This window comes from Sinocyclocheilus rhinocerous, unplaced genomic scaffold, assembly GCF_001515625.1.
Source record: "Sinocyclocheilus rhinocerous isolate Xijiao unplaced genomic scaffold, SAMN03320098_v1.1 scaffold730, whole genome shotgun sequence".
NCBI lineage: Eukaryota > Metazoa > Chordata > Actinopteri > Cypriniformes > Cyprinidae > Sinocyclocheilus > Sinocyclocheilus rhinocerous.
This window is the reverse complement of record NW_015670605.1, coordinates 574,300-584,857: the sequence shown is the minus strand read 5'-3', so window position 1 is coordinate 584,857 and position 10,558 is coordinate 574,300. Positions and strand designations below refer to the sequence as shown.

At 36.1% G+C, this 10,558-nt stretch overlaps 1 protein-coding gene across 4 annotated transcripts in view; it reads right to left on the bottom strand.

The window, feature by feature from the left end:
* LOC107734304 (zinc finger FYVE domain-containing protein 21-like) overlaps nt 1-9,976 on the bottom strand; it is an 11,562-nt gene extending 1,586 nt beyond the window's left edge. Inside the window, exons 1-8 of one of the 4 annotated variants that reach the window (XM_016546237.1) lie at nt 9,787-9,976; nt 8,292-8,342; nt 5,990-6,158; nt 4,664-4,739; nt 4,493-4,584; nt 1,792-1,842; nt 1,539-1,589; nt 1,040-1,170 (exon numbers count right to left, since the gene is read on the bottom strand). In XM_016546237.1, coding sequence (XP_016401723.1) covers nt 1,040-1,170; nt 1,539-1,589; nt 1,792-1,842; nt 4,493-4,584; nt 4,664-4,739; nt 5,990-6,158; nt 8,292-8,342; nt 9,787-9,912 — 747 coding nt within the window. In that variant the 5' untranslated portion in view covers nt 9,913-9,976. The remainder of the gene's footprint in view (nt 1-1,039; nt 1,171-1,538; nt 1,590-1,791; nt 1,843-4,492; nt 4,585-4,663; nt 4,740-5,989; nt 6,159-8,291; nt 8,343-9,786) is intronic. The other 3 variants (XM_016546239.1, XM_016546238.1, XM_016546240.1) reach the window with 3 other exon arrangements.
* Nucleotides 9,977-10,558: the final 582 nt, after the last annotated feature.

The following is a 10,558-nucleotide window of genomic DNA, read 5'->3' as shown; positions in this document are numbered from 1 at the left end:
AAATAATTTGCTATAGCCTAAAGTATTTCCAGACTGTAAAGTCTTTTTTTTAGCATGATACATAGTCCTACTGTGATTTATTCCAAAGTGACTTATATGATGCATTTAACATCAAATAATCTAAATGAAGCTTTTTAAAAGACAAGTATTCCCTGTGGTTCATGTTTGTGGCATGCGCCCGAAAGATGCTCAAGGAGACCGAGATGCGCTACAGCAGCGCATTCTGTTGTTCTCTTTATTTTTCAAAGGCATGACATTTTGTAGTTATTTTGAACGTAACGTTACACAACATTTTAGCAATTTAAAAATATTAAAAAATTATTTTTTACACGGCACCCCTGCTCACGACAGACGGCACCCCGGTTGGGAAACACTGAGCTAGAGGATGTGGCAGTCATATTTTGAAACAAATTAATTAATTTCTTAATTAAACAAACAGACTTACTGGGTGAGCAGGGTAGGCTATGACAGCTGTCATATCATACCCTGCCATGCCCAGCTGATGTAAAGAATAGAATTTATATCTACACAGAAGAAAGCCCTGTCTAGATTCTGCCCCGGTACGAGTTGTGTCGAGCTATTCATTTGCCTGTTTGTTTGATGAAAAAAAGATTAAATGTGGTGCAAAACATGTGTTAAGAATCCATACAACTGGAGCAGCAGAGGACTATTATTCTGCTGCGTGATACTACAGAAGAACTGATGATGGCACGGTTTGATCTTCGCCTGACCAATCAGCAGAAAGGGGTGTTTAATTCCCGCCCACGTGTAGCTGTTTATTCATTTTTCTACCCTGAACGAAAAACGAAAATTTAAGCTGAATTCTCGTTTTTCGTTTATTGGAAAAAAAACGAAAAAGGAGCCATTTTCTCATTTTTCTACTTTCAATATTAAATTTAAAAAAAATGAATGATCGAATGATACACGGATTCTTTTTATACCTCTTTGACCCTCTATATAATATGTATATAAAAAAAATAAATAAATAAAAAGTGTTTCTTTTTTTTTTTTTACAGTGCACTCTTTCACTCACACCTACTTTGTGCATGGCTGCGAGCCAGGCAGATGCGACGCGCTTGTCATCGACAGTGTCCATGTGGAGCTGCTGAAGGTTCTGAGATCCTGGTGGCTTGTACTGAAGCACCATGCCACTGGCTCGAAGAGAACATCCTGAAAACAGGTCAAAGGTCAGTGGTGGGTTTGCACACAAAGATTTGGGTTTATCAGATGTCATTCACATAATACGACAGTAACATGGTGCTGAAGTGCAACTGTAATATCTCCAGCAAACATAAATGATGGGGAAACCATGAATAACTTGATGTCTTTAACACCAGAAGTCTGAGGGATCATCACAATAAACATGCACATGCAGCCGTTCATTAGACTGCCTTTGACACTATTACTTACAGCCATGTCACAGGAAATGAGTGCATGCGTGGTTACTTACACCATATGAAGGAAACAACAAGGAAAACAAACGAAATATTTTAGATGAGGAAGAAGAAGAAATAAAAGAGAGATAGAGGGATGCTGACCTTCAGATATTTGACTGTCCAGCAAGCTCGTGTACGAGCATACATCTTTCTCTTAATGCAGAAGAGAACAAGGAAATTAAAGAAAAGACCGTTAAAAAGGAAAGAAACAAACAAAAAAAGTCTGTTGAAGTGTATGTATTCATCATAAGAAGATGTATATAAATTGAAGGGAACAACAAGGAAAACAAACTAAATGGCACATATTTTAGACGAGGAAGAAGAAGAAATAAGAGAGAGATAGAGGGACGCTGACCTTCAGATATTTGACTGTCCAGCAAGCTCATGTACGAGCATATATCTTTCTCTTCATGCAGAAGAGAACAAGGAAGTTAAAGAAAAGAAGAGAATGTTAAAAGGAAAGAAATATAAACAAACAGAAAAAGTATGTTCAAGTGTATGTATGCATCATAAGATGTATATAAATTGGCCTCAAAAAGTCAAGTCACACTTAATGTCTGAATGTTTTTGCATGAATTTCAAAATAAGTGGCATTTATGTGTGAACTTAAGGTGAACTGACTTCATACATCCATTAAATATCACCAGTGAGTTTTAAAGTCACTGCAAAAAATGGCTCAGAAACGTCAAGTTAGTTCTCTGTAGTTAGTTCATAGAAAGGTTTGATATTTTATATCTAATGCAATGACATTCAGGCATTTTAAGTGTCCAAAAACCTACTGGGGCCACTGTATAGTGTGTATATGTCAGTTGTATAGAGTTAAGTTCACTCAGTGCTACAGTGCAATGTTTAACAGCCATCAGCATTCAGTTAACACAGAAACTGACGCAGCATTCGTATAGTCATGTGATTATTTGAAGATACATGTGTCATAATATGTGAAGCTTTCAAAGAAATCTCTATATCCTATTATCAGTATCAGATCAGGCCATATTGTCCATCAAACGTATTTTATTAACAGAATAATTCTCAGTTCATAATCATACTTGCGTGAATTCATATTTAAAAACAAACCCCAAGATAGGTTTCATGCTGCACCCTCACTTTCTTCTGAAACAGGAGGCAGTAAAAGTCTTTATTGATTAGTATTACAGGAAGTTATGAGCATCTGGGATCCATCCGGAAAAGATGCCGATTATAAGTCATTTATGACAATCTGAAAAGAAGACTTAATGATGCTCTATAAAAGTGGGCCATGTGATTACCAGACAGACACAGCATGCTCACTAATTCAAGTTTGGTCATGATGGTCAACTAGTTGTCCAACAACAACTAACTAGATTATTGAGGACAACTAGTAAATCTACCCGGACTTATTGTTTAGCTGCAGTGCTTTAAAGTGGATTAATTTAAATTGAATGGTTTCCACAAAAATATTAAGCAGCACAACTGTTTTCAACATTTATAATAATCACAAATGTTTTTTAAAGGCATCAAATCCGCATATTAGAATGACTTCAGCTTTGAAATCATTCAAAATTCAATTTTGCATCCCAGGAATAAATTACATTTTAAAATACATTCAAATAGAAACCAGTTATTTTAGATTGTAATACATCACAATATTACTGTTTTGACTGCATTTTAATTACACAAATGCAGCCTTGGCGAGCATGGGGATTCGTTCAAAATATTTTGAAAATTGTACCGACCTCAAACTTTTGAACAGCATTTTAAAGGGTTAGTTCACCCAAAAATGAAAATTCTGTCATTAATTACTCACCCTCATATCGTTTCAAACCCGTTAGACCTACGTTCATCTTCAGAACACAAATTAAGATATTTTTGATGGAATCTGAGAGCTGTCTGACCCTGCATAGACAGCAACGCAACTGAAATGTTCCCAAGTCCAGAAACGTAGCAAGGAGATCTGTAAAATAATCCATGTGACATCAGTGGTTCATCCGCAATTATACGAAGCTACGAGAATACTTTTTGTGCGCAAAAGAAAAAGACTTTATTCAACAATTCGTCTCCTTTGCATCACCCTGATGCCATTTTGGAGAATATCCGCTGGACGTAAACAGCGTATGCTGTTCTGTGTTAGCTGCGCCACGCCGGATCTGTTTCCTACGTTGTTGTGATTCGATCTGAACGGAAACAGCGTATCCGTGTGACGCAGCTGACACAGAACAGCATGCTCCGTTTACGTATCTGTAAAATAATCCATGTGACATCAGGGGTTCAACCGTAATTTTATGAAGCTACGAGAATACTTTTTGTGCACAAAAGAAAAAAAACAATTTATTCAACAATTTGTCTCCTCCGCATCACCCTGATGCCATTTTGGAGAATATCCGCTGGACGTAAACAGCGTATGCTGTTCTGTGTTAGCTGCGCCACGCCGGATCTGTTTCCTACGTTGTTGTGATTCGATCTGAACGGAAACAGCGTATCCGTGTGACGCAGCTGACACAGAACAGCATGCTCCGTTTACGTCCAGCGGATACTCTCCAAAATGGCACCAGTGTGATGCGGAGGAGACAAATTGTTGAATAAAGTCGTTTTTTTTCTCTTTTGCGCACAAAAAAGTATTCTCGTAGCTTTGTATAATTGCGGATGAACCACTGATGTCACATGGATTATTTTACCGATCTCCTTGCTACGTTTCTGGACTTGGGAACATTTCAGTTGCGTTGCTGTCTATGCAGGGTCAGACAGCTCTCAGATTCCATCAAAAATATCTTAATTTGTGTTCTGAAGATGAACGAAGGTCTTACGGGTTTGAAACGACATGAGGGTGAGTAATTAATGACAGAATTTTCATTTTTGGGTGAACTAACCCTTCAAGTTGCTTAGGATAAAAGCGTCGATCAGATGCATAAAAGTAATGTAATGTATCTATTCAGAGTGTACGCAATGCTAGCAAATGTGCTAAAATCGCTAACAAGTTTTTGATCCTGTTTTCTGTTATTACATTTGGGTAGTGTCCAGAGAATTGTCTCAAAAATCAATGTTTGTATTGCTGTGAAAAGTTTGTCCACATAAAGCCTCACCTCCCGGGGTTGAGCCCTCAGTCAACACCTGCATACTGGAAATGCGAGACAGCTCCACCTCAAAATGACTCTCACCATCTAGGAAGAGATATCTGAGAGCAAAAAAAAAAAAAGAGAGAGATTCAAGACAGAATAGATCACATTTAAAGAGGATAATTTGTGGGTTCTTACCTGTGATTATTGGACAAACGGCAGACCATGGTCTCCGATTTCTCTGAGGAATCCACTTTGACCAGGAAAGTTCCTCCTACAATGCAAGGTTGTAAAAGGCTGTAAGGTTGTGAGTGGAAAGACTTATTAATGCATTTGACAACATTTTCCACATAAATAAAAGAGCTCATGAATGTTTACAGCACCAAATTCCAAGTAGACAATCACTTTTGTTGCACTGCATTAATAAACATCTTCAAACATCAATGTTTTCAGAGTCACAACAGACTGTTCAGACTTCCATTATGAGGCAGAAAAATACACGCTCAAAAATCTATTACATCCAGATGAAAATGCACACATCTGGGTGATGTACACTACTATTCAAAGGCTTGTGGTCAATAAGAATATTAAGGGTTTTTGAAAGAAGTGTTTTTTGCTCACCAAAAATAAGTAAAAACAGAAATACTGTGAAATGTTAATACAATTTAAAATAGCAGTCTTATATTAGTATATATTTTAAAAATATCATTTATTCCTGTGATTGAAAAGCTGGGTTTTCAGCAGAAATTACTTCAGTCTTCAGTGTTTTGATCAAAATATTGTGTATCTGCTGAAAAAGGTAATAATTCCTTTAAGTTATTACCGACTTCAAACTTTATAGTGCGTGTGTGCTATTAAAGAAACATTTAATTATTTCCATTGTAAATAAAACCTGAATAAAGGAATCTATGTTTTTAATTAAAATATATAATTTAAATAATAAATGCTACAAGTGAACTTGGGTATGACAACATAATGTACAGTATAAAACTGCATATTCATTTTGAGATTTGCTAAAGAATCAATTTAACAGTGTTGCTGAATTATTCGTGTTTTTAAACATGAACTTTAAGAGTGTTGAATGACAGCAAATGTGATTTAAATATAAAAATAGGGCAAATGAGCATGAAAAGTTAAATATTCAATATATGCAGAGCCTCTTAAATCTAAAAAAAAGTGATTATATATAGTATTGACATATCTTGCATTCCTAGTCGTGATCACAGTCTTTATATTTTACCCGATTCCATCAGAACAACCTTTTCCAAACACACACTCATGCAAACACAGTGACTCGATTCTGTTTCCAGCAGCAGTTAAGTTGAGTCTCAGGTAAAGGATTACTTATTAAGTCAGTGTACACTGAAGTAAGCTACTGGATGAGTTACGTAACATTCATATGCTCTCCCTGGCCTGTACTTAGCGACATCATAAACTTCAGTGAGTCTGCGAAAGGAAAAGCATGTATAAGTGTGTCAGTGGTTTCCAGTTAAAAGCATCCGAGTGTGCGTTCGTTCAACCCACCGGCAGTGAGCACTTTAAGCTGTTTGTCGTAAAACTCCACCTCTTTCTGTGAGATGAGGCTGCACTCCCCACACTGCCTCACCGGATCCACAAAACACATCCTGGGAAGAGCCACTTTCTGACTGCAGCATTTATCACAGAAACACCGACCGCAGCGCCGACAGTGATGCTGATGTACACATAAGAAACACTTAGTGCTTTAAATCCATCACAATTCCATCAAACACACAACAGCAACAAAAGAATAAAACATAGCATGACCAAATTAAAGGGATAATCCTTCCAAAAATGGAAATTCTGTCATCATTTACCCACCCTCGTGTTGTTCCAAATGTGTGTGAGTTTCTGTCTTCTGTTGAGCACAAAAGAAGATATTTTGAAGAATGGTGGTAACCTAACAGCTGCTAGTATCTATTGACTTCTATAGTATGGAAAAAAATAAATACTATGGAAGTCAATGGCTACCGTCAACTGTTTGGTTACCAACATTCTTCAAAATATCTTCTTTTGTGCTTAACAGAAGAAAGAAACTCATACACGATTGGAAAAACATGAGGGTGAGTAAATGATGACAGAATTTTTCATTTCATTTTTGGGTGAACTACCCCTTTACCAGTTATAAATAAGTGATAAGACCAAAATCAAAATAACAAGATGAGCAATTTCATATCATGGTAACAGTACTGTATGTATATTACAATATAGTTATTAGTTTTCATTTTTGAGGAGGTCACACTTCATTTCGATAATCCACTTTAGACCTTCTACTAACTATAAGTAACTTTGCAACTACATGTCAACTAACTCTCTTTAGAGTATTTGTAGAGCTTAGGGCTGGTAGAATACGTTGACATGTACTTGCAAAGTTACTTATAGTCAGTATAATGTGTGTTGGGGAACCATCAAAATAAAGTGTTAGCAGATATTAAGCAGACAGTCTACTAATACTCTAATGATTGACATGTAGTTGTAAAGTTACTTAGTATGTCTAAAGTGTTATCTTTGAGGAAAGGGGAGTTTACAATTTGATGGATGTGAACTAATATATATATATATATATATATATATATTGAAGCATGCTTAAAAAGCAACACATCATGCTGCGATCTAAAGAAATTCAAGAACAGATGAGAAACAAAATAGTTGACATGTATCAGTCTGGAAAGGGTTATAAAGCCATTTCTAAGGCTTTGGGACTCCAGCGAACCATGGTCAGAGCCATTATCCACAAATTGAGAAAACTTGGAACAATGGTGAACCTTCCCAGGAGTTGCCGGCCAACCAAAATTACTCCAAAAGCACAACGACGACTCATTCAAGAGGTCATAAAAGAACCCACAACAACATCTAAAGGACTGCAGGCCTCACTTGCCTCAATTAAGGTCAGTGTTCATGATTCAACAATAAGAAAGAGACTGGGCAAAAACGGCATCCATGGGAGAGTTCCAAGGCAAAAGCCACTGCTGACCAAAAAGAATTTTCCCTTAATAAAAGAAATCATCATTTAAAAAATTTATTTTGTATTTACTTGCATTATCTTTGTGTAATATAAAAATTTGTTTGATGATCTGAATCTTTTAAGTGTGACAAATATGCAAAAAATAAAAAAAACAGGAAGGGGGCAAAAACCTTTTCACACCACTGTATATATATATTTAGACACAATTGTATAGAATTTTAAGCCCTAACACACAACATTATCATGTGACCACAAAGACAGAGATTCAGACACACAACAAAGGCAGGAAGAAGAGGGAAGCAAAAAAGGAGAAAAAAAGGAAACAGGAAGGAAAACTTGCAACGGCATATTATTGCAAAACTAAAAACAAAGACACATAAAAAGAAAGAAATTAAACTGCTAAAGCTTAAGGAAGACACTCATTATTAGCCATTCACACATGCACACAGATTTGAAGCAACAAAGCAGGTAGTCAATTGATTACTTTTTCAGCAGTTATTGTAGGGATGTGACAAAACTGAATGAAGAGTGATGAAATGTGGCAATTACCAAAAATGAGGGACACCCACATAACAGGAATATACATAAGTATATATTATCTATCCAGATAGATTTTTTTCAATTCAAATTGTCAAATGACAAATGTCAAATGCTATTTTTCAATATATCCCACTTGAAATCAGATTTTCAAAAGTTACAGACAAAGACCATCAATAAAACTAGGACATCCAGATGTATGAAAGGCCACTTATGAGCAACAATACAGCCACTTGTCGACTTCAAATGAAATGGTGACTTGTCACTTGAAATTACTCCTGACACATGATGGGTCCATGCGCTTACCTTCCTGGTGATGAAGTCAAACTTAGTGTCACACTGCATACATCTGGGGCACTAAGAGAGATAAGAGTGAAAAATAACCTTAATTCTTTAAACGCTCTTTATAACACAAATATAAGAAAGATCAAACACATTTAGAACTCTATATGTTGCACAAGTCAATAACATTTCATAAGAAAGTTTTGGCAAAACATCCTAGAGACTTTAGCTGAATGTAGGCCACATATATGGGATTAACAGCAATACAATCATGGCCAAAACCTTTAAGGCAAAATACACAGGGATTTTTGGTAATGTTATCTGACAGTGGCCACAGCAAACCAGAACTGTTTGAGTAGAATAAAACGATTCAGGTCTGATTGCATTTTTAAGTCTAGGCATGTGATACATATTCTTGCCAACAAAGCCCTACATATCATGAGCTTTATAACTGATTAACATGCTTACATAACATAGTACAGCTTTTTGCTCCTCCCACAAAGATCAAAATCAAATCGTTTTGACACATTTCATAGTTTACAGTAGTGCACTTACAATAGAAATCTGTGAGGCAAGGTACTGCACCAGAATAAACATTATAATACACACTGCAATGCTACAAGACTTAAATATTATATGACACTAGTGTGGTAAATTGCTTGCTAAACTCATGTTACGTTATATCCAATCTTTCAATTTCTATCAAGACAAAGTAAAGCATGGTAAAACTTGGTATGTTTCAGATAAGTGAGTGCAACACTGCCCGTCCACCTTTGAAGCGGCCTTGGTTCCGTGAGTATTTTCCCATTGAGATTTTTAAAAAAGTCTTTACTTAATCTTTGTTTAATCAGACCACTACAAACTTTGATTTGAAGAAGAAAAAAAAAGTATGAGAAAATTGTACCGTGTCTGGTAGCCACTGACTTCCATAGTATCCATGGCTATCAGCAACACTGTCTGGTTACCAACATTCTTCAAAATCTCTTCTTTTGTGTTCAACAGGAGAAAGAAACTCATACAGGGTTGGAACGACATGAGGGCTAGTAAATTACAAAACATGAATTTTTCGGCGAACTATGAAAGATTTATGCATTTGTTCGTCAGCGGTTCTTACCTCCGAATATTATTAATAAGTGGGCGTGGCCTAATATTTGACAGTCGCTTTTTCGCCTTACAGAAGCATTGGACAAAGTTTTTTTTTTCCTCATGACAAACGCCTCAAATATCAATCTTTTACCCATATGAAGAGTTCACATTGTTGTTGCCCACAGTAGCAGATGTTCGCTCATATAACCTACACACTCTAAAAAAACATTCATTTACATGCATCTGAGATCAAATCTGTTCAAAAGATCCAAGTCTTGCTATCTTTTTTCTGTGTGACACCATCTGAGAAACTAACAAAATATTTTCCACTGGCTCTTGTTGCCTTGAACAAACAACGCCCAAAGATAGAGACAGACCAACCACAGCATCATCATCATCATCATCACCATAATCTGTGATCAATATTCATTACCTCTTTGTCCGGAACCCACTGCGGCTCATCCAGGGAAAACGGACTGGTGAAAGCACCGTTCTCCGGTACCATGCGGAGTCCGCTCGGGCTCCGGACCAGCTTTTTGCCGTCAGGAACCGCGGACATGTTTGTGTTTATGAGTGCGCAGCTGCTGCTCCAGAGAAGAACAGTACAGACATCAGCAGCACTACCAGTCACACAAACACACCTTCAGCATAAGAGTCCTTCATCACACTATAATAATAATACCTTAAATTTATCATTTCTAAACAACTATATCCTTATTTATCAGTGTGTTGTATTGTGCAACTACAGTGGCCCGACAAAGTAGGCCTATTTAAATGCCAAAATACATTAGATTCAAGCCAAGTGAAACACTAAAATAAACCAATACTTAAAACAAATATTTTATTTTAGATAAGCCTTTGTTTTTTTTTCAATAAAAAAGCTTACTCTATTCTTTTTCTATCCTATCTGTTTTCTTTTTATTTATGATATAATTTAAAACAACAACAACAACAAAAAACCTTGCTACGTGTGCTGCGTTAAGCTAACTGATACTTGTTATAGCACTTGCATATCATTGCTCTTTTGTTGATTTTGATTGCTTCCATTGTCCTAATTTGTAAGTTCTGTAAATGTAAATATATATATATATATGGTTGTACATACACATATATGTAGTTTTTACCTTTTGTTCTTTAATATTTTTAATTGTTTTTAGCTTTATTTTCTGTTTTTCATTTAAATGTTAAGCTTTGAAATTTTGTTG